A 24380-nucleotide genomic window follows, 5' to 3' on the forward strand; every position below is an offset into this window, starting at 1 on the left:
AAATGTTATCCATTTAGCTACATTTATCCTGCAACTTTGACAAATTCATCAATTTCGCTACATTTGCCCTGCAACTTTGACAAATGTATCCATTTAGTTACATTTACCCTGTAACTTTGACAAATGTATCCATTTAGTAACATTTACCCTGCAACTTTGACCAATGTATCTATTTAAAAACATTTACCCTGCAATGTCGACAAATGTAACCATTTTGTTACATTTACCCTGAAACGTTGACAAATGTATCCATTTAGTGACATTTACCATGAAACTTGGACAAATGTGTCAATTTAACTACATTTGCTATTTAGCTACATTTACCCTGCAACTTTGACAAATATCTCCATTTAGCGACATTTACCTGCAACTTTGACAAATGTATCCATTTGACTACATTTACCCTGCAACTTTGACAAATGTCTCCATTTAGCTACATTTACCCTGAAACTTTGAGAAATGTTATCCATTTCGCTACATTTGCCCTGCAACTTTGACAAATGTATCCATTTAGTTACATTTACCCTGTAACTTTGACAAATGTATCCATTTAGTAACATTTACCCTGCAACTTTGACCAATGTATCTATTTAAAAACATATACCCTCGTCGTTTTTGGTAATCAAGCCTACCACTGTAGTGTTGTTCGCAAACTTGATGATTGAGTTAGAGGCGTGCATGGCCACGCAGTCGTGGGTGAACAGGGAGTACAGGATAGGGCTCAGAACGCACCCTTGTGGGGCCCCAGTGTTGAGGATCAGCGTGGTGGAGATGTTGTTTCTTACCCTCACCACCTGGGGGCGGCCCGTCAGGAACTCCAGTACCCAGGTGCACAGGGCGGGGTCGAGACCCAGGGTCTCGAGCTTGATGACGAGTTTGGAGGGTACTATGGTGTTAAATGCTGAGCTGTAGTCGATGATCAGCATTCTCACATAGGTATTCCTCTGCAACTTTGACAAATATATCCATTTAGCTACATTTATCTTAAAACTTTGACAAATGTATCCATTTAGTGATTTACACTGAAACGTAGAAAAATGTATCCATTTTGCTAGTTTTACCCTGCAGCTTTAACCAATGTATCCATGTAGCTACATCATTTGGACCTCATTCAAGACAGCAACATCTCTTTTTTATGTAAAAAAAGGAGACAACATGGACTATAAAGTGAGTTGTCAAAAAGACGGATTATCATACATTACCAATAACCTGATAAAAATAGCAGGTGTATAAGGCAGGTCTGGTCGATTAATATTTGCTATGCCACATCATTAGCATGGTCAGAACACTAGGTTGACTTTCCTCATCCATGATTAAAGTTGCTCACAGCTGTTTGATTCAAGAGCCTGTTTATCATTTCAGTGAGCAACCTGATAGTACACATTCAACTACCCCTATATACCCCTGCCCCTTCTGGTCAGAATATAAAACCTATATACCCCTGCCACTTCTGGTCTGAATATGAAACCTATTTACCCCTGCTGAAGTAAAATCTTTGTTCAGATGGCAAACTAGAGGAGCACATTTTTTCTAAAATAATTCATCTTTATAGTAAACACGGATAAATAGTTATGTAAATAAGAACATAAAAAAGTTTTAACAATATATCAGCTAACTGATACATTTCTAAGGTATCTTAGCATTTTTACAGATGGATGCTATTTATCAAATAGAAAATGGAGCAAACATTAACATGATCTGGCTCAGCATTCTATGAACATAAACATGACAACTCTGGATCAGCATTCTATGAACATAAACATAATATGGATCAGCATTCTAAACTCAGCAAAAAAATAAACGTCCTCTCACTGTCAACTGCGTTTATTTTCATCAAACTTAACATGTGCAAATATTAGTATGAACATAACAAGATTCTAAAACTGAGACATAAACTGAACAGGTTCCACAGACATGTGACTAACAGAAATGGAATAATGTTTCCCTGAACAAAGGGGGGGGGGGGGGGTCAAAATAAGTAACAGTCAGTATCTCATGTGGCCACCAGCTGCATTAAGTACTGCAGTGCATCTCCTCATCATGGACTGCACCAGATTTGCCAGTTCTTGCTGTGAGATGTTACCCCATTCTAGCACCAAGGCACCTGCAAGTTCCCGGACATTTCTGGGGGGAATGGCCCTAGCCCTCACCCTCCGATCCAACAGGTCCCAGACGTGCTCAATGGGATTGAGATCCGGGCTCTTCGCTGGCCATGGCAGAACACTGACATTCCTGTCTTGCTGGAAATCACGCACAGAACGAGCAGTATGGCTGGTGGAATTGTCATGCTGGAGGGTCATGTCAGGATGAGCCTGCAGGAAGGGTACCACATGAGGGAAGAGGATGTCTTCCCTGTAACGCAGTGTTGAAATTGCCTGCAATGACAACAAGCTCAGTCCGATGATGCTGTGACACACTGCCCCAGACCATGACGGAACCTTCACCTCCAAATCGATCCCGCTCCAGAGTACAGGCCTCGGTGTAACGCTCATTCCTTCGACGATAAACGCGAATCAGACCATCACCCCTGGTGAGACAAAACTGCGACTCGTCAGTGAAGAGCACTTTTTGCCAGTCCTGTCTGGTCCAGCGACAGTCGGTTTGTGCCCAAAGGCGACGTTGTTGCCGGTGACGTCTGGTGAGGACCTGCCTTACAACAGGCCTACAAACACTCAGTCCAGCCTTTCTCAGCCTATTGCGGACAGTCTGAGCACTGATGGAGGGATTGTGCGTTCCTGGTGTAACTCGAGCAGTTGTTGTTGCCATCCTGTACCTGTCCCGCAGGTGTAATGTTCGGATGTACCGATTCTGTGCAGGTGTTGTTACATGTGGTCTGCCACTGCGAGGACGATCAGCTGTCCGTCCTGTCTCCCTGTTGTGCTGTCTTAGGCGTCTCACAGTACGGACATTGCAATTTATTGCCCTGGCCACATCTGCAGTCCTCATGCCTCCTTGCAGCATGCCTAAAGCACGTTCACACAGACGAGCAGGGACCCTGGGAATCTTTCTTTTGGTGTTTTTCAGAGTTAGTAGAAAGGCCTCTTTAGTGTCCTATGTTTTCATACCTGTGACCTTAATTGCCTACCGTCTGTAAGCTGTTAGTGTCTTAACAACCGTTCCACAGGTGCATGTTCATTAATTGTTTATGGTTCATTGAACAAGTATGGGAAACAGTGTTTAAACCCTTTACAATGAAGATCTGTGAAGTTAATCGGATTTTTAAGAATTATCTTTGAAAAACAAGGTCCTGAAAAAGGGACATTTCTTTTTTTGCTGAGTTTATGAACATAAACATGACAACTCTGGATCAGCGTTCTATGAACATTAATATAACAATTCTGGATGCTTGGCTCTGTTGTGCTTCTACAGTGGTACAGCATAATGCATTTGCCTCATGCACCCCAAATCTGGAATGGGGTGTCTCTCCATCTGGACAGCTGCAGGTCAATGTGTTATTCAGTGTAGATTTCAGCTGTCCACTTCTTCCTCAATGCTTCAAAGAGTGATTATGAATGAAGACAGTCGTACAGTACATATTGTAATGATGTTTGTTTTCCTGCTTTCATATAGGTTTCTAACCATTTGTCGTGCTGGTTTTGGATTCTCTTTAAGGACCAAATGAGTCTTTGATGAGTACGAAGTGCAAGTTGCTTGTAGGCCTTACTAAATGACATTGACGAAGGTTGAAAGGAAGTTAGAAAACACTGACCAGATCATTTTCCAGGGGTGGTTTCTTTTTTTGTCAGAAGGTTCTTTCTTCCTAAAAATAAATTGCCATCAAGATGAGGGTAGTAATTTGTGATTACCGTTTGTGCCTTTGTGTCAGTTAGTGAGTTTCCTCAGGGAAACAGTTGCATCAGGCCAAGAATACTCACACAGTTTGCAGTAAGACTACATACAGAACTTAGGGTGAAACATCGCATGCATTTATGTCAAAGAGAAATCACTCTAATATTCAATGTTGGATGTTTTGCGTGACATGTTATGTAGGTGGATAATCACAAAGACACTTATATGCTATTATTTCATACATTATTTATTTTTCAAAAATATTTAGTTGATTTTCTTAATGGGCAACAGTGATAAAACAATTCCAATAGCTTCTGTACAATGCTTCTTAAATACATTTTTGTTGGAAAACAAAGTCACATTGACCTGAACTGCCTTATATACATTAGACATAAATTATATCAAAATGATATCTACAAATTCACAAACAAATGGAACACATAACACAATTAAATTAAAAGAATACATCTTTGAAAAAAAACAACAGTATGTTTACAAATTTAAAGGCAGTATTTTCCCATCTTAAAACTAATTCAGAAGACTGCCTCAAAGGCTTTACAAATATACACTGCAGTCAGTGCATACTCATTATACACAGTAATTAACTCAAATGTGTATGTTTAAATACATATTAAAAAGCAACCCTCCATAGTGCAATGAGGTACAACTGTTCTCACAGGCAGTGCAACAAATCCATATTACGCACGTTCCTGGGAAACATAAATTGTGAGAGCACGGACCAGTGTGGTCCAACATCCTTTATCTGCAGCCACTGTGCTTACTTCAGTTGAGAACCAGCTCATTCTGAATATCACTGTCAATGTCTTAGTCTCACAGCAGCAGTCACACGAAGGGAAACCTTCCCCCTGGGTTTGAGCAGCATTCACCGGAGTAAAACCTCCTGTAGAGAAGACGAGCTACACCTCAGCTGTGGTGTTACACCTGGGGAAGACAAGAGGCAAAGATGCTTTAGTTTCAGAGTATTTGGCTATTTGCAAACCAGTGAAAAGTAAATATGCAAACTGCAAAGAGATTTCATCAGCAGTGAAAAAGAGGAAATCAACTCACCTCAGTTGCAATGATACATTCATCTTTCTCGTCTGATATGACGTAGACTGACTGGTACTTTGTGTTGTTGCAAATCGATGCTTCGTTGCACATCGACTCCTCTGGACGTTTATTTTCTGAGGCGTCACTGAGAACACAAGAAAAATAAATACATTAACATCAACATTCACTCTTCATACACAAGCATGACTACTCCCATATGTGGCACATCATTTATATCTAAATGTGTAGATATTCACCTCTTTAAACGTTTTCTGTGTTTCTCTTCAAACTCACTGTCGGAACAAAAAGATTCAGAACAATTTGATTCGGAACACTTTGCTTCACTCTTTTCTTGGTCCTCTTTCAACACATCTTCTGGCTTCAGCTCATGCACCAGATTATAATCCGTTGACGAGCATCGGGACTTGTAGCCATTCTGCTCTCCTCCAGCATTGTCCGAGTGAAAGTCCACTTTCTTATTGGTGTTCTTGACCCCTGTCGTGCCGATCACGCTGACAGATAGGTCCTTGTCAGGCCGTTGACAGTTGTTGGCCAGGTTGTTCATGGTCTCACTCTCACTGTGGGTGTCTCCCTGCTGACTCCTCTGCTGCACCTTGACCCGGATGTAAACCATCAGCACGGCACAGGCCACCAGCAGCAGCAGCGCCAGGATAATCCCAGCACACACTGCGGTCCAGGGGAATGTGCCTTGGTCCTCTTCATCAGAGTATCTCTTACCAGCTCCTTCCACCCCGGGTTGTCCCTGGGGGTGCTCCGGCAGGAGGAACTGGCAGTTATGGCCGCCGTAGCCTGGCACACAGGCGCACACATAGCGATTATTCCTCTCGTGGCAGGTGGCTCCGTTGTGGCAGGGATTGTGCTCACATTTTCTGATGGTCGAGCTGCAGTTCTTGCCGGTGTATCCAGGTGGGCAGGTGCAGGTGTAATCATTCATGCCATCCAAGCATGTGCCACCATTCTGGCAGGGGTAGTTGGCGCACTCGTCAATGTTGTCCTCGCAGTTGGCTCCGGAGAAGCCCTCAGGGCACTGGCACATGTAGGAGTTCACTAGGTCCATACACTGGGCACCTGGAGACATTAAAAAGTCATGTTAAACCATCTGTTCCAGTATTCATTCATGTCCTCAGACTTTGAATAGAAAGGTTAAACTGGTAAACACAGAACTAGAGAACTTTGTTTCAGCTTACCGTTGGAGCATGGGTTGGAGGTGCAGTGGTCGATCTTCTTCTCACAGTTGAATCCGGCATAGCCGAGAGGACACTGGCAGTAGTATCCTCCCTCTGGGTTGTCAGCACAGCGTCCGCCGTTAAAGCAAGGCCCATCGGCACAGGTCATGGCACTGAGCTCACAGCTGTTGCCATAGAAGCCTGGGGGGCAGGCACATGTGTATGTGTTTTCTAAATCCTGTCAGAGGCGAGACAAAGCACTTGCTAAGCAAAAGTTACAACTCCTTAATGACTTGTTATTAATTTGTTATGCTACATTCACCATGAGGAATGCCTGCCAGCTCTAGCATGACAGCACCACACACTATGTGACACTACATCACTGAGAAATCATTTCTAATGTAACTAATGAGGTGCAGCTCCAAAAAAATACTTACAGTGCAGCTTCCCCCATTTTGGCAGGGGTTGTCGGAACATTCATTAACCTCAATCTCACAGCTGGCCCCAGAGAAGCCGGGTTTACAGGAGCAGGTGTAGCTACCCTGGCCAGTATTGGTACAAGTGGCTCCATTCATGCAGGGCTTGTGGTGTGTGCAGTAGTTGAGATCTGAAACAGACAATGGCACATGTGGATTAGTCTTCTGAGAGTTAATGTACAGTGATATCGAGGATGTTTTTATGACTTGTTTTAAGGCCAAGATGTGCCCTATTCTCTGAACCTGATTGGTATGGTGGCTTAGATAACATAGTGGGGATACTGTATGATTGGCATGGTGGCTTAGAGAACACAGTGGGGATACTGTATGTCATCTCAACACCAGCACAGTCTGGATCTGGTGGAGAAGGACAGATGAGCACTAGTCAGTTGCATATGGGAGATAAACAGAATTAACCTTGGTTGCAGAAAAGGCCACCCCACCCCTCCAGGCAGCTACACTGCCACGGCTGCTGGCAGGTGCCATGAAGACACCCTGGATAGCGGATGCAGTCATCACAGTAACGCCCACTGAAGCCAACTCTACACCTGTAACCACACACAATGCTCATGGTTAGATATCTAGCATATATGAAACTATACCAAACGGTGATCCTGTTGACTGGTGTTTAACCCAGACAGAAGATGGACAAATCACTGGGACTTACTTGCATTCACCAGGCTTGTCACAGAACCCGTGCTCCTCACCACAACCAGGAAGGCAGATTGCTGCAATGAGATAGACCGTCACAAGTGAATCACGGGAATCTAACTCATTGGAACATGTGTTTATACCAGCAGAGCTTACTTTCAGATGGGCCCTTTCAGTAAACACTGGTTCATTAATTTCAGTGGGCTGGTGGCCCCATTAGCCGTTACCTAGAAAATATGCTCCACTTGTCACCAGGGGGACCAACATTCTGCTTAACACAGTTGCTGCCTATAAAAAGGCTTCTTTTTTGGCTAACTATGGGTCAGAAGGGTTAGGGTTAACCATAACAATGGGACAGAAGGGTTAGGGTTAACCATAACAATGGGACAGAAGGGTTAGGGTTAGCCATAACTATGGGTCAGAAGGGTTAGAGTTAACCATAACTATGGGTCAGAAGGGTTAGGGTTAACCATAACAATGGGACAGAAGGGTTAGGGTTAACCATAACTATGGGACAGAAGGGTTAGGGTTAACCATAACCATGGAACAGAAGGGTTAGGGTTAACCATAACCATGGAACAGAAGGGTTAGGGTTAACCATAACTATGGGACAGAAGGGTTAGAGTTAACCATAACTATGGGACATAAGGGTTAGGGTTAACCATAACTATGGGACAGAAGGGTTAGAGTTAACCATAACTATGGGACATAAGGGTTAGAGTTAACCATAACTATGGGACAGAAGGGTTAGGGTTAACCATAACTATGGGACAGAAGGGTTAGGGTTAACCATAACTATGGGACATAAGGGTTAGGGTTAACCATAACTATGGATCAGAAGGGTTAGGGTTAACCATAACTATGGATCAGAAGGGTTAGGGTTAACCATAACTATGGGACATAAGGGTTAGGGTTAACCATAACTATGGGACAGAAGGGTTAGAGTTAACCATAACTATGGGACAGAAGGGTTGGGGTTAACCATAACTATGGGACAGAAGGGTTAGAGTTAACCATAACTATGGGTCAGAAGGGTTAGGGTTAACCATAACTATGGGACAGAAGGGTTAGGGTTAACCATAACTATGGGACAGAAGGGTTAGGGTTAACCATAACTATGGGACAGAAGGGTTAGGGTTAACCATAACTATGGGACAGAAGGGTTAGAGTTAACCATAACTATGGGACATAAGGGTTAGGGTTAACCATAACTATGGATCAGAAGGGTTAGGGTTAACCATAACTATGAATCAGAAGGGTTAGGGTTAACCATAACCATGGGTCAGTAATCCCTTTTTTCTTTCTGCTTATACAGCCCCTCCCCTTAATGTCCCTGAGTCTGTGCAGATACAATGTGGACAGCTGGTGTACGTGGTGCCAATGCAGGACAGCTGGTGTACGTGGTGCCAGTGCAGGACAGCTGGTGTACGTGGTGCCAGTGCAGGACAGCTGGTGTACGTGGTGCCAATGCAGGACAGCTGGTGTACGTGGTGCCAGTGAAGGACAGCTGGTGTACGTGGTGCCAGTGCAGGACAGCTGGTGTACGTGGTGCCAGTGCAGGACAGCTGGTGTACGTGGTGCCAGTGCAGGACAGCTGGTGTACGTGGTGCCAGTGCAGGACAGCTGGTATACGTGGTGCCAGTGTAGGACAGCTGGTGTACATTGTGCCAGTGCAGGACAGCTGGTGTACGTGGTTCCAGTGTAGGACAGCTGGTGTACGTGGTGCCAGTGTAGGACAGCTGGTGTACATTGTGCCAGTGCAAGACAGCTGGTCCATTGTCTACTCTCACTCAGCAGCTGCCCGCTTCCAACAATACCTCACTAAGCCAATCAACGCCAAGTGCACTGCCAAGTAGCCAATCAGGCATTACATTTAATCTATGGCTTGCGTGTGAATATTCGGCAAACTTCTCTTATTTAAATTTGCCTAAACAGTGCAACCCACATTTTTGATAATTTTTGACCTCCTGGGTGGCGCAGTGGTCTAGGGCACTGCATCGCAGTGCTAGCTGCGCCACCAGAGTCTCTGGGTTCGCACCCAGGCTCTGTCGCAGCCGGCCGCAACCGGGAGGTCCGTGGGGCGACGCACAATTGGCATAGCGTCGTCCGGGTTAGGGAGGGTTTGGCCGGTAGGGATATCCTTGTCTCAGTATGTAAAATGTAATAAGATGTATGCACTCTACTGTAAGTTGCTCTGGATAAGAGCGTCTGCTAAATGTAAATGTAAAATGTAATGATAAGTGAAACTATTTGGTAATAACGCATGATTTATTCTGACTAATGACTGCAAATTAACCACATTCAAACTTTTGTAAAAGAAAAACGGAACAACAAAAGTTAGTATGGGCAAAGCAGAAGTAAGGAGGATGCAGCCTACTTACGTTCTGTGCAGTAGGTTCCCTTCCATCCTGAGTTGCAGATGATCTCGCCACGGTCCCCGCAGGTGAAGTGACCGAAGGCATCATCTCGTGGACGGCAGAAAACAGAACAGCCCTCCCCGTAGTAATGCTCATCACAAACAAATCGGTAGGAGTACTTCAGCTCTGTTCTTCCACTAGTCTGTAAATCAGAGGACCACTCATCGCCCACTGTCAGATGCTTCTGAGTGGTGAAGAGACTGATCATACCTTCAGGGTTATCTGAAAATTGTGAATACAGTAATTAGTACATATATCCCGATAAATATTTACAATTAATAGTTTTGTTTGGTGACCTGTTGCTCTGTATCGAATTTACCTGTTGAAAGATCATCGTCAGAATCCGTGTGTAGGGCCTCAATGATGAGAGAGAATGTCCCCTGTTGAAAAAAAGAAGAAACAATTATAATAATGAACAACTGTGCCAAAGGGTTAGAAGGTGCTGAGGCCCCACAGGCCATAAACATTGGGCTGTTAGGTCTGATAGAGGTGAGCCACTGTTAGGCTTCTGTTGGGCCTGATAGAGGTGAGCCACCGTTAGGCTTCTGTTGGGCCTGATAGAGGTGAGCCACCGTTAGGCTTCTGTTGGGCCTGATAGAGGTGAGCCACCGTTAGGCTTCTGTTTGGCCTGATAGAGGTGAGCCACCGTTAGGCTTCTGTTTGGCCTGATAGAGGTGAGCCACCGTTAGGCTTCTGTTGGGCCTGATAGAGGTGAGCCACCGTTAGGCTTCTGTTAGGCCTGATAGAGGTGAGCCACCGTTAGGCTTCTGTTGGGCCTGATAGAGGTGATCCACCGTTAGGCTTCTGTTGGGCCTGATAGAGGTGAGCCACCGTTAGGCTTCTGTTGGGCCTGATAGAGGTGAGCCACCGTTAGGCTTCTGTTTGGCCTGATAGAGGTGAGCCACCGTTAGGCTTCTGTTTGGCCTGATAGAGGTGAGCCACCGTTAGGCTTCTGTTAGGCCTGATAGAGGTGAGCCACCGTTAGGCTTCTGTTAGGCCTGATAGAGGTGAGCCACTGTTAGGCTTCTGTTGGGCCTGATAGAGGTGAGCCACCGTTAGGCTTCTGTTAGGCCTGATAGAGGTGAGCCACCGTTAGGCTTCTGTTGGGCCTGATAGAGGTGAGCCACCGTTAGGCTTCTGTTGGGCCTGATAGAGGTGAGCCACCGTTAGGCTTCTGTTGGGCCTGATAGAGGTGAGCCACCGTTAGGCTTCTGTTAGGCCTGATAGAGGTGAGCCACCGTTAGGCTTCTGTTTGGCCTGATAGAGGTGAGCCACCGTTAGGCTTCTGTTAGGCCTGATAGAGGTGAGCCACCGTTAAGCTTTTTTTAGGCCTGATAGAGGTGAGCCACCGTTAGGCTTCTGTTGGGCCTCATAGAGGTGAGCCACCGTTAGGCTTCTGTTGGGCCTCATAGAGGTGAGCCACCGTTAGGCTTCTGTTGGGCCTGATAGAGGTGAGCCACCGTTAGGCTTCTGTTGGGCCTGATAGAGGTGAGCCACCGTTAGGCTTCTGTTAGGCCTGATAGAGGTGAGCCACCGTTAGGCTTCTGTTGGGCCTGATAGAGGTGAGCCACCGTTAGGCTTCTGTTTGGCCTGATAGAGGTGTGCCACCGTTAGGCTTCAAACTTAATTCCACCACTTCCCCATTTACTCAAAGTTTCATGCAGAGATGCCAATTATACTCCAACTATGAGGATGTGAAGTTTCCCACCCTGATAGCATTTGTTTAACGTGCCTTAGTCCCCCTCCTGTCCTGGGATATGCTACATCTCACTATGACCGTTAATGACATTGTCAAAGCCCCATAAGTGGTGAACCTTGAGCATGCTGACCAAGATTGTATAATTTGACACAAAACTGTTTAAATACTCACCGGCCACGTGAATCCAAAAGAAAACGGAATAGGGTTGGCGAATGCTTCTGCAGTTGTTTCCGGCACTTGGAAGGAGTTTGATCCGAGGACAGGAGTCATCGCACCACCATAGGTACAAGGGGGTTCCGGTGATACATTAACTTGATAATGCTTCAAGCAGATTCTAAAAAACGTTTTGCATTCACACTGCTGAATCGCAGAGGCTCCTTTGCAGCAGTTTGTATTGCCTGTCACTCCTTTCTTGTTGAGAAACTCTTGCAACTTCAACTCGAAAACCCCTGAACAAAAACCCTGTAAAAACACAATTAAAACATGAAGGTTGTATTCTATTATGTTTTTGATATGTAGCCTACACATGACTAATGAATACACTTAAATTACAAATCAATTCAAAAAAGAGTCATATTCGCAATACCTGGCATATCAAGACACAAAGGACGACAGCTATCACAAGCGACTGGCGTCCCATTGTGCTGAGGATATTCAATAAATAGTAAAATGTCCACGAGCCAGGGCAATTGATGTTTAACCCAGCTCAGAAAATATCGAGAAAGTTATTTTCCGTAATCAAAAGTCCCACTTAAAAATCCGTACGGTCTTCAGACGTCTTGAATGGAACTGGAGTTTATCTCGATGCTTCTCAGTGTGACTTCATGAACAAAGTTTACAATACAATGTAATCCTCAGCAGTGGTGCCGGTGACGAAAAATCCCGACGAAAAAATGGGGAATGAACTCGAAATTCCGTGCCAAGGTGTTAATACCGATCCAGTTATTAGATATTGCAGTTCTGCACAGCTTCAGACTTGAGGGTGCAAATGAGACAACCCCGTTTTAAGGCTGCTTGTGTTTTGTTTATTTCCCCTTGATTGACAATGATTAAAAAAATGTACTAATCCAAACACTTCCCCAAGGCTTTCTCAGATCTTCGCCCTATGTAACTATGCGTGTGTCTGACGTCCCAGCCAGCCTGCCGCCAGTTATATACAGACTGCGCTGCTACGGTAATGAGATGTAAATGAGCTAGTCTACTCCCCAATCTGTCTCGAGCTGTCACAAAGGAACACTTTTCAAAACCTCCCTCTCAAAATATCGCCAAATGGTCATTGAGCCGTAAAATGTACAACCCTTCCCCATGGCACAAAACAAAACATTCTCATTTAGATTCCAACAAAATTTTCACCTCAAGAATCCTTTACATCTCTCTCTGATATAAACCTCAAATTACATCACATAACATATCCGCATTGTAAAACCCATGTAGGCTACGGTACGCTCCAAATAGGCCTACATCTTCCACGCGTACTCCAATGTAAGACTATTTTTCATTCTTTAGCTTTCAACATCACCCTTTATCCCTAAACTTAACTTGTTATTTCATTTTTTAAAACAACAATTCATGTATTTAATCACAATATAAAACTAATGGTCAACATGAATTTAAATTGAATCAAAATGGAAAATCAATAACTTATAAATAGGTTTTCACATAGCTCTTGGAAAATCTTGCCAAAAACCAAAGGATATTATCTTGATATAATTCAATGAAATGTACAAAAACATATACTTTCTTTTGTTAATTATGAGTTTTGACAACTTTACACATCAACAGGTCAAGTGGATCCTTTTTTTCTTGTATTTTTTTTTTTTTTACAACTGTAAATATTGTGTTGACTTTAGGCATATATGTATAGATTTAACATTTTACATTCTTGTATGCTGGGCAGTAAAAACTGAGCTGGTGGGTCGTTCGCATGGCTGTCATTAAGGCACTTTGTTATTGTGCGGGCCAGGGAAAGAATACGTTTCTTCTTTGTTGCTCTCAGCTGTATGGTAATTCAGGCAGCAGCACCTGCTCTCTCCACAATGTACTAGGGAGAAAGAGCTCCCCTCGGCGCACGCTGCCGTCCCTACAACAATGTCCTCAGTTTAAAGAAAAAGGCGTAGTTTGCTATTCCAGAAAAAAGTCAACAGTTGTTTGGTTATTTCAATATTAACCAACAACAGAGATTTTTAAACTAGCCTATAACATTTGGTAAACTGTCCAATCTTTTTCATTGGTGAAACTTTTAGAAACATATTTGTGTCCTGTGAAAGAGGACATCATTTGTACTGGTGGTTCTAAGCTGATTACTCTGCCTCTCTGGTGACACTTAAACTGTGTGTGTGTGTGTGTGTGTGTGCGTGCGCGCGTGTGTGTGTGTGTGTGTGTGTGTGTGTGTGTGTGTGTGAGGGTGGGTCGGGTGGTCTTAATTAGGACGCTAATTGAAACGGAATTTCAATTTTTGGCGGGTGGCAGCAACGACATTTGAATTTTTGAGCGGCGTTCCAAAACAAGAAAAGCATTGATCCCATGCGCATTTACGCAACGTTTTTCCTCGTGTGTTTTAGTCTACTCTTGGGTTTACTAAGACATTGTGTGTAGCCGATGTAATGTCTGAGTGATGTTTTTATGTTTAGAATCATTATAATGGTCAAGATATGACACTTCCAAATAAAGATCTGGAATAGGTGCCTACCTTTGTACCCAAAGGAAAAGGCGGAGAGAGAACATTTCAACACTATGACTAATACCATTATACATGTGTTTACATGGCCATATGTATTCAAAGATCCGTGTTGTATTTAACCAGTTGATTCTTCAATACACTCAATGCAGTAATCCGAAGGATGTGCCTCTACAGTTTTGCAGGTTTTTGCTCTGTACGTAATTCCGCGTGCTTGAGGTTTACGCGATCACCTCTTCTCCCAACCCTCTATCAACATATAGGCAGGCCTACGCTGCACTATCAGGCATTTATTTTATTGACGTGGCATTCATTTATCGATTATGGCAGCAAAGCATAACTGAAAGGCATGGTGAAATCCTTCAGAATCATGATCATTACACGTATTATTTTCAAACAAAATGTATGCCTCGAGATTCTGTCTTGGCTAAATCAAGCATAAAGCTTCTTCTTCGAACTCCCCCTTCATTCCGAAGGTGGACTATGGGGAGACTGTTTAACTTAAGTGTTTCTATAAGGGGCTGTTGTACTTTAACTCCTGCCCACCAGTAGCTCCATTGAACAAAAGAGAGACTCGAGGTCTGACTATTCATCTTTTCTTTGCGCTTTAATTTTCATTGATTTTGAATACAAGGGGAAGCCCTTGGGGATTTTATCTGAAGGGCACGACACGCCTTTAGACGCGGACAGCCTCCCAAGCCAACCATCTGCTCCACACCAAATGGCGTTTCCCCCCCAACCTCAACTGCATGTCTCTGCGGTTCTGTACATATTGCACAATCTTCATCCAAATTGGACTGGAAGCATGTTAAAGAGACTGCAACGGTATGATGCTGACCATATGGTTAGGGAAGCCAAAATGTAAGTTTTTCGGATAGATTGCTCGTGGGAACATAAACACTGTGAACATCACACCATAACGACCAGATAGATAGCAACTCAGGCGTATAGCCTACGTTACCATTCACTAAAATTCGACCTAATTTTAAGTATTCTACCGCGGTATGCGCAATTGTTCATTTGGATCAATATTCAAAGTCATCAATATTATGACCTGCTGTTATAACTGTGTTGAATAAATATGTTATTAGTTGTAAATAATAAATACATGTTATAAAAAAACAGACACCAGTGAACATAACGTACATGTCTAACTTTTTGCTTTGCCAAATAGACATGCAGGCCATCGTTTCCCTCAGTGATATAACTGGACTGGAGTTCAGACAGAGGACGGAGCTTGTTTAGCGCGCTGAATCTCCACGTAGATTTATTTTAGGACAATGAGTTTCTCGTCGGCCTCCTGTGTGATGCTGCAAAGTAATTGTGCTGTAATCGTGCTGATTACAATTATAAAGAATCTGTCGCGTGGCTCGAATGCCTGCCTCCAGATGATGGATATCAGCAATGCAGCCTCACCACATGACGACAGAAACTCGATAGCAAATCATCTGCTCGCTTTGGCCCTGCCCCTATTTTAATGACAATACCCGTGTGATTACCTGTGATCCTATGAACGAGACGAGATTAATTTGTCTTCAAGAAGTCCGATTACTCCGGCCAGCTGCTCTGTGAGTGAACAAGGACCCATTTCAAAGAGGCCGTTCTTTGTGCCCTGTATGTTGTTGGGGTCATGGGGGGGATATTGGAGTAACTTTGCGTGTGTGTGCGCGCGTGCGCGTATTTGTGTGCATTCTTCAGGACGGGGTTTACTGCTGAGCCTCTATAATTCTTTAGCAGAGTGGAAGGCAGTCGCGTGCTTTATGGAGAACATCTGCTTCTGTTTTGGGTGTCTTTTTCCCTGTGTGTCAAGCTTGGGTCCTAGAGGGGGTTGGAAAAAATCAATAAAAAGTTAGAGGTGATCCAAACGGCAATAACAAGAAGAAGGCCGTATGCCTACATAACCTATAGGCATAATATCCTAAGAAAATCCACGATTCATTGGATGAGACCTATAGTTTAAAGTAGGCTGGCAAAGGTCTAATTCACTCCATTAAATTAGCACGAAAGATCGTTGAGAATAATTTTGTATGCTCCAGTCTTTTTTGATTCAGAGTAGCTGCTGATGTGAATTCTTTGGAACCCCCTTCCCAATAACTAAAGGTCTGAAGCGTCTGGCATATGCAGGATTGCTTTAGCACAGATTGGCAGATTATTTTTTATGTAAGAGCTTTTAGTTTTTAGCAAACTTCATCCCTACCCCCATAAAACCATCTTCACTATTTCACCTTGGGGATGAGCTCCAGTGCTAGGATACCATCAGACCGTCATTATGAGCCCCTCACCCCCAATTCCAGAGCAAGGCAATCTGAATTACGGCACAACGCCATCCCACTGAATGGAGGATTTAACGGGGCGGTGCCCCTTTAGAATGGCTCCCCAGGTCCCTGGGAGCATCTGCCCAGAGATGACCAGATGTAGGCACCTGTGGTGACAGCCTGCGTATGCTCCAACCTATTCACACTTTTCTAGTCACGGCCACAATAGAAGATAAAGCTTTGTGTGCACAGTATTATAACTCCTGGATGATCTATTTCTCAACAGCAGTAGGCTGAAATCTACTTTTTATTAGGCCTACTTCACTATTGAACTATTTCTCCAACTTTATTTTCAAACGTTCAACAAATTATTAGGGTATGAAGTGTGACAACTTTTAGGCTATTTAGCAGCCAACCTGAATCATACCCTAGGCCCTAGGCTTAGTTCTTATTATTAAACAGTTCAAACATTCTGTTGCAATAGCTAGAATACGTCTCCCTGTAAAGCATGGCCAGAGAGTCACACTCAGTGCGCTTTGAAACTATTTTTCTGAATATTCTGTGAGCATTTAACCTATTTAGTCAGTTATTAATTAAATTACATGACATACATTGACTGGTATGAGCCAGTGTATTGTATTGCTCCTAGCCACTATTTAAAACATATATTTAATTTGTCTTTGTATGAGTTGGTATAAAAGGCTTGCAGTATTTCATGGAGAAATGTTGTCTAGAAACCTGTGGACCTCAGGGAGATGGCATTGCAGCATGTCAACAGCCACCAACAGGGCAGCAGCTCCACTCCTCCTACACTGGTGGTGGATGGCATGGCCTGTCTGAGGGACTGGTATGGTGGCCAGTGGAAATAGTTAATGCATTGCCTGGAGGAGTTTGTGGGTTCCTTCATGAATGCAGGTATCTGACTTCTGTTTTTCTTTGACTGGGTAGTGGAAGAAGGCAAACAGGCAGAGTTGGTGAAACGGCAATTGAGGGTCAACGAGAAGGTTGCCAGGGTGTTCCACCATTTAAAGTGCCATCATCAACAGCCTGGCCGGGTGCTGTTCTGCCTCCCCTCAGGGCTGGCCACTTTCTCTCGCTTTGCCCTCAAGTCTATAGGCCAGGAAACCTGGTGTTCTGCCCGTGAGGACGACTATGCTTTGCCCTCCGTCACAACTGTAGGGCACCCTGGGACAGGACACAGACTTCATAATCTTTGGCTCAGTCCCCTATCTGTCTGTGAGTCAGCTGAGTCTAGACACCATGACCACATGCTGATTTCCAGAGACAAACTGTCCCACGCCCTCCAGCTCCCTCTGCTCGTTTGTCTCCTTCGTAACGATGTGGTGCTAGAGCAGTAGATGCAGCGGCCGCGTAGTGATGTCCTGGCAGCTTACAGGACATCCACATCCTCCACAAGGGTAGAAAATGTATGCTGTTGCAGATTTCATCAGTAACAACAATCTTTCCAGAGTGGGAAGACATGGTGTTAGCTCTCTGCCTCTAATAGAATGAGAGGTTCTGGACAAAGGAATACAGTACTATCTACTTCCTGGTCAAAAGCTACTATGGGACATTAGTGGCACCTCTCCCCGTAGAGTTATCTGAAGAAGAGCTGCTTGAGTCCTCACAGCAGCGTTTCCCAAACCCGGTCCTCGGGACACCAAGAGTTGCACGTTTCATTTTTTGCCCTAACACTACACAGCTGATTCAAATGATCAAAGCTCGATGATTAGTTGATTATTTCAAGCAGCTGTGTAGTGCTAGGGCAAAAACCAAAATGTGGTCCTCCAGGGAAGAAACAGATGTAAATTGTTAAAAAGCCCAAACAATATGATGGTTCTGTTTGTTTTGAATCCTGTTTTTTTTTTACAGGCAGACAAAGAAAAGCACATGTGAGCAGAATGTTTTATGGTGTACAATGTACTGTATGATTTTGTGCTGGAATGCAGTAATACACTTGAAGACAGGAAGGATGCTGAGATAACTCCACAGGCAATTGTGTGTCAACCTTGCAGAGAACGCCTCTATGGCATTCAGTTACCTACAAATCCATGTGTTGTATATTATTACGTGGTTATTACAAAATGACATACGGCGTGATGATTATTTCATGGTTATCACAAAATGACATATGGCATGTTGAATATTACATGGTTATTAAAACACTGCATGGTTATTTGTTGCCAGTTTTACTACCAGGCACCATCTTAATGAAACATGTTTCACTATGAAGTACACAGAAATACATTGTACATCTTTGGATACATTTCTTGACATTTATCATGCATCTTTTCTCAGCAGTGGTGGACGGGCCCAAACATTGAGGGAATGGCTTGTCTTTCTTGGAAACCCACTGAAGGAGCCCAAAGTAGTGTCTCCCTTGCTGCTGGATGCCACTGGTATGTTGTGAATTCTTAACATTAATTTAACAACGTGGAATAGGTGATTTCATATTGATGCAAAGTGCTGTAGATGGATTTCACCTTGAAATAATATTTTCCTTGCCAATGTGGAAAACCAGATTTTAAGATTTTATGGTCTGGGAAGGACTCCGAAACAATATGCCTCCACATCTCCACTTTCTTGGCAGTATTTGAATTGGATTCATTCTCAGTGGAACATGGTCGTATGGAAGGCTCTCTGATGGCTGTGCTGTGCCTTGCGACCTACACTGCCATGCAGGTGAGGAAAATACTATGTTTTAATGTAGAGTGTTTTTTTTGTCTGGTTATTTAGAAACACCTGTACCTCAGCCTCTCGTCTCAGTAGAGTGTTATCATGATTGAACAACATAGAAGCAGTCTCCCCTCTGGGGTTTTACAATGTTGTCGTTGGTCTAGCTCTTATTATTGACCTTTATTATGACAAGAGGGCTGGCATTATCACATACAGTAGGAAAGATGGCGCCGACGAAGTAGGGCGACATCTTATGAGTTCCATCCTAACTTAGCTATATAGTGACTTGTATCGTGTTCATCTTAGTTTTTTTTAACAGAAAGGTAATACTATTAACACATATGACCTCCAAGCAATTCTGGACATCAGATTGACACTTACTAACCTCGATTTCCACTTCAAATGCGACTCAGCTGTTCCACTGTTCATTCCTGACCATATTCATTTGTTCCATGGCTACCAAAACACTGCAGGCGTAGACGCAGGAGACGAGGTGGAGTCCTGGTAAAATTGAAAGAGAAAACCGAATGACTCACTCCTCCATTCTATTGGCAAATGTCCAGTCACTTGAGAATAAGATGGATGAACTTAGTTCGAGGGTCTCCTATTAGAGAGACTTGATGAACTGCAATATATTATGTCTTACTGAAACATGGCTGGATGATGATGCTATGCACATAGTTCTCGGTGGATTCTCCATGCAGCGGCAGGATCGTACTGCGGCTTCGGGGAAGTCAAAAGGACGGGGAGTGTGTTTTTTCATAAATAACAATTGGTGTGCTGCTTCAAGTGTGAAGGAAATCTCAAGCTTTTGCTCACCTTATATAGAATACCTCATGGTAAGCTGCAGACCTTCTCATCCATAATTATCACAGCTGTCTACATCCTTTCACAAGCCAACACCACTCTGGCACTTAACGAACTGTATCTGTAACGTTCCTGACCTATTTTTATGTTACTTTGATTATGTTTAGTTGGTCAGGGCGTGAGTTGGGGTGGGCATTGTATGTTGTGTGTGTTTGGTTAGTCCATGGGTGTTGTATGTGTATGGGATAGTGTTTGTTAGGTTGTCTAGTTATGTCTATGGCTGCCTAGATTGGGTCTCAATCAGAGACAGCTGTCATTCATTTGTCTCTGATTGGGAGCCAGATTTAAGGTAGCCATAGGCAGTAGGCTTTTGTGGGTGTTTGTTCCTGTGTCCTCACAGGACAGTTGAAGGTTAGTCACGTTTGTTGTTTTGTAGTTTGTAGTGTCTTGTTTGCTGTTTTTTCATTAAAAGATGGCTTATTTCCCTCAATCCGCATCTTGGTCCTATCCATGCTCCTTCTCGTCTAAGGGGGAGAACAACATTGACTGCCTTTACAGAAACACCCACCACAACAGGACCAAGCGGATTGAGGAGAGAGAAAAAGAACTAAGGCAATGGAGAGAAGAGGAATGGAGTTGGGAGCAAATTTTCAATGGAGAAGGACCCTGGGCTAAGGTGGGAGAGAATCGCCGCTCTCGGGAGGAGAAGGAGGCAGCCACAGCCCAGGAGCGCTGGTATGAGGAGGCAGCACGTATGAGAGGCTGGAAGCCCGAGAGGCTCACCCAAAAATTTCTTGGGGGGGGGGCTAAAGGGGAGTGTGGCGAAGCCGGGTAGGATACCTGAGCCAACTCCCCGGGCTTGCCGTGGAGTAAGAGGGCGTCGTACTGGTCAGACACCGTGTTATGCGGTAAAGCGCACGGTGTCCCCAGTACGCGTGCTTAGCCCAGTGCGGGCTATTCCACCTTGCCGCACTGGGAGGGCTAGGTTGGGCATCGAGCCGAGTGCCATGAAGCCGGCCCAACGTATCTGGTCTCCAGTACGTCTCCTCGGGCCGGCGTACATGGCACCAGCCTTACAGGTGGTGTCCCCGGTTCGCCTGCATAGCCCAGTGCGGGCTATTCCACCTCGCCACACTGGAAGGGCTACGGGGACCATTCAACCTGGTAAGGTTGGGGAGGCTCGGTGCTCAAGGGTGCTCAAGAGCACGTGTCCTCCTTCACGGTCCGGTTTATCCGGCGCCACCTTCCCACCCCAGGTCAGTACCACCAGTGCCTACACCACGCACCAGGCTTCCAGTGCATCTCCAGAGTCCTGTTCCTCTTCCACGCACTCTCCCTATGGTGCGTGTCTCCAGCCCAGTGCCTCCAGTTCCGGCACCACGCACCAAGCCTCCTGTGCGTCTCCAGAGCCCTGGACGCACTGTTCCTTCTCCCCGCACTCGCCCTGAGGTGCGTGCCCTCAGCCCGGTACCTCCAGTTCCGGTACCACGCACCAGGCCTAGAGTGCGCCACGAGAGTCCAGTGTGCCCTGTTCCTGTTCCCCGCACTCGCCCTGAGGTGCGTGCCCTCAGCCCGGTACCTCCAGTTCCGGTACCACGCACCAGGCCTATAGTGCGTCTCAGCCGGCCAGAGTCTGCCGTCTGCCCAGCGGTGCCTGAACGGCCCGTCTGCCCAGCTCCGTCTGAGCCATCTGTCTGCCCAGCGCCGTCTGAGCCATCTGTCTGCCCAGCGCCGTCTGAGCCATCTGTCTGCCCAGCGCCGTCTGAGCCATCTGTCTGCCCAGCGCCGTCTGAGCCATCTGTCTGCCCAGCGCCGTCTGAGCCATCTGTCTGCCCAGCGCCGTCTGAGCCATCTGTCTGCCCAGCGCCGTCTGAGCCATCTGTCTGCCCAGCGCCGTCTGAGCCATCTGTCTGCCCAGCGCCGTCTGAGCCATCTGTCTGCCCAGCGCCGTCTGAGCCATCTGTCTGCCACGAGCCATTAGAGCCGCCCGTCTGTCCCGAGCCATTAGAGCCGCCCGTCAGTCAGGAGCCGCTAGAGCCGTCCGTCAGTCAGGAGCCGCCAGAGACGTCCGCCAGTCAGGAGCCGCCAGAGACGCCCGCCAGTCAGGAGCTGCCAGAGACGCCCGCCAGTCAGGAGCTGCCAGAGACGCCCGCCAGTCAGGAGCTGCCAGAGACGCCCGCCAGTCAGGAGCTGCCAGAGACGCCCGCCAGTCAGGAGCTGCCCTACAGTCCGGAGCTGCCCTACAGTCCGGAGCTGCCCTACAGTCCGGAGCTGCCCTACAGGCCGGAGTCCCTCAGCCAGGACCTGCCGGAGTCCCTCAGCCAGGACCTGCCGGAGTCCCTCAGCCAGGACCTGCCGGAGTCCCTCAGCCAGGACCTGCCGGAGTCCCTCAGCCAGGACCTGCCGGAGTCCCTCAGCCAGGACCTGCCGGAGTCCCTCAGCCAGGACCTGCCGCCCCTTATCCCGGTGCTGCCCCTTGTCCCGGTGCTGCCCCTTGTCCCGGTGCTGCCCCTTGTCCCGGTGCTGCCCCTTGTCCCGGTGCTGCCCCTTGTCCCGGTGCTGCCCCTTGTCCCGGTGCTGCCCCTTGTCCCGGTGCTGCCCCTTGTTCCGGTGCTGCCCCTTGTCCCGGTGCTGCCCCTTGTCCCGGTGCTGCCCCTTCTCCCGGTGCTGGTCGCTCATTTAGGTGGTGTTAGTGGGAGGGTGGTCATTGGGAGGGGGATAAAGAAGCGGGGATTGATTATGGTGGGGTGGGGACCTCGCCCTCAGCCTGAGCCACCACCGTGGTCAACTGCCCACCCAGACCCTCCCCTGGACTTTGTGCTGGTGCGCCCGGCGTTCGCACCTTGAGGGGGGGGGTTCTGTAACGTTCCTGACCTATTTTTATGTTACTTTGATTATGTTTAGTTGGTCAGGGCGTGAGTTGGGGTGGGCATTGTATGTTGTGTGTGTTTGGTTAGTCCATGGGTGTTGTATGGGATAGTGTTTGTTAGGTTGTCTAGTTATGTCTATGGCTGCCTAGATTGGGTCTCAATCAGAGACAGCTGTCATTCATTTGTCTCTGATTGGGAGCCAGATTTAAGGTAGCCATAGGCAGTAGGCTTTTGTGGGTGTTTGTTCCTGTGTCCTCACAGGACAGTTGAAGGTTAGTCACGTTTGTTGTTTTGTAGTTTGTAGTGTCTTGTTTGCTGTTTTTTCATTAAAAGATGGCTTATTTCCCTCAATCCGCATCTTGGTCCTATCCATGCTCCTTCTCGTCTAAGGGGGAGAACAACATTGACTGCCTTTACAGTATCGGGCTATAAACAAACAACTAACCGCTCACCCAGAGGCAGCGTTTCTCGTGGGCAGAGACTTAACGCAGAGCGACATAAAACCCGTCCTACCTCCGTCCTGACATATTGCCAAGGCTGGTTGGTTGGGTCGAGAACAGGAACATCCCCCAAGTCATCCAGGAGCATCCTACGAGCTCCATTCACCAGGGAAGGGGAGACCCCTGTGGGGAGGGATTCCTGCGACACTTCCACCAGACCAGAGCGGCGTCCGGCTACTGGGGTAGAAGAAAAAGAAAAACTAGGCGGGCGTGGATTCCCCAGTAGCTTGTTTAGGTTCGCTACTTGTTTGCTAAGAGTAGCCACTTTGCCCCTATAGTCCTCTGCAAGCAAACAGTTGCTACATTGAAAGTCAGAGCGGTCCACATTGTCCCGGAATAAAGCAAAGTTAACACAGCTCCTGCAGCATTGAAAACGTTCAATAGCGACCTCCATTTGAGACTGCCAGCTAGGCTAGCTGGGTTTCCGTGTTTCTCTCTTTACATGGAATCTGCGGGAACCCGGGACAAATAGTTGAGTTCACAGTAACTGAGCCCAACTGTGCTGCGGGATCCAAAATTAAAATAAAAAGTATATAAAATCACACTGTCACAACTTTACAAAAACAATAAACCGATAAACCGAGGTCTCTCGTTCAGTGTTCTGATGCTCGTTGTATGTTTATTAAAAAATAAATAAAATGTCACCTTTATTTAACCAGGTAGGCCAGTTAGGAACAAGTTCTCATTTACAACTGCGACCTGGTCAAGATAAAGCAAAGCAGTGTGACACAAACAACAACACAGAGTTACACATGGAATAAACAAACGTACAGTCAATAACACAATAGAAAAAAGTCTATATACAGTGTGTGCAAATGGCGTGAGGAGGTAAGGCAATAAATAGGCCATAGTAGCGAAGTAATTAAAATGTATCAAATTAACACTGGAGTGATAGATGTGCAGATGATGATGTGCAAATAGAAATACTGGTGTGCAAAAGAGCAAAAAGTAAATAAAAAGAATATGGGGATGAGGTAGGTAGATTGGATGGGCTATTCACAGATGGGCTGTGTACAGCTGCAGCTGTGTACAGCTGCAGTATGTGGCAGGGCTTGCAGACAATAACGGATTACAAAGGGAAACCCAGCCATAAGTTGCTTAGCGATGCAGACTTCTCAAATGATCTAAATGCTTTTTTTTTCTCACTTCAAGGAATATAGCACTGTGCCTTGTATTAAACGTCCTGTTTTTCCGGATGACTGTGTGATCTTGGTCACCATGGCCAATGTGAACTAAACCTTTAAACAGGTTAACAATCACAAGGCCGGAGTAGACGGAATACCAGGACGCGTGCTCAAACATTTTCAATCTCTCCTTGTCCCTGTC

The 24380-nt window shown here is 45.7% G+C and overlaps 1 protein-coding gene and 1 pseudogene across 1 annotated transcript; one reads left to right on the forward strand and one right to left on the reverse strand.

Annotated features, from left to right (window-relative positions):
- Positions 1 to 4018: 4018 nt before the first annotated feature.
- Positions 4019 to 12406, reverse strand: LOC129863539 (delta-like protein D). The gene is made up of 11 exons (XM_055935593.1): positions 11856 to 12406; positions 11441 to 11731; positions 9890 to 9950; positions 9535 to 9792; positions 7170 to 7230; positions 6920 to 7050; positions 6464 to 6633; positions 6048 to 6264; positions 5097 to 5928; positions 4858 to 4984; positions 4019 to 4731 (listed from the first exon to the last, which is right to left on the reverse strand). Exons 1-11 carry the CDS (start codon positions 11907 to 11909, stop codon positions 4726 to 4728), a joined length of 2208 nt encoding a protein of 735 aa, XP_055791568.1. The 5' UTR covers positions 11910 to 12406; the 3' UTR covers positions 4019 to 4725.
- Positions 12407 to 16314: 3908 nt separating this feature from the next.
- On the forward strand, positions 16315 to 17806 carry LOC129861306 (constitutive coactivator of peroxisome proliferator-activated receptor gamma-like; annotated as a pseudogene).
- The last annotated feature ends 6574 nt before the right edge of the window (positions 17807 to 24380 follow it).

The sequence above is a fragment of the Salvelinus fontinalis genome, chromosome 1, assembly GCF_029448725.1.
Source record: "Salvelinus fontinalis isolate EN_2023a chromosome 1, ASM2944872v1, whole genome shotgun sequence".
Taxonomy (NCBI): Eukaryota; Metazoa; Chordata; class Actinopteri; order Salmoniformes; family Salmonidae; genus Salvelinus; species Salvelinus fontinalis.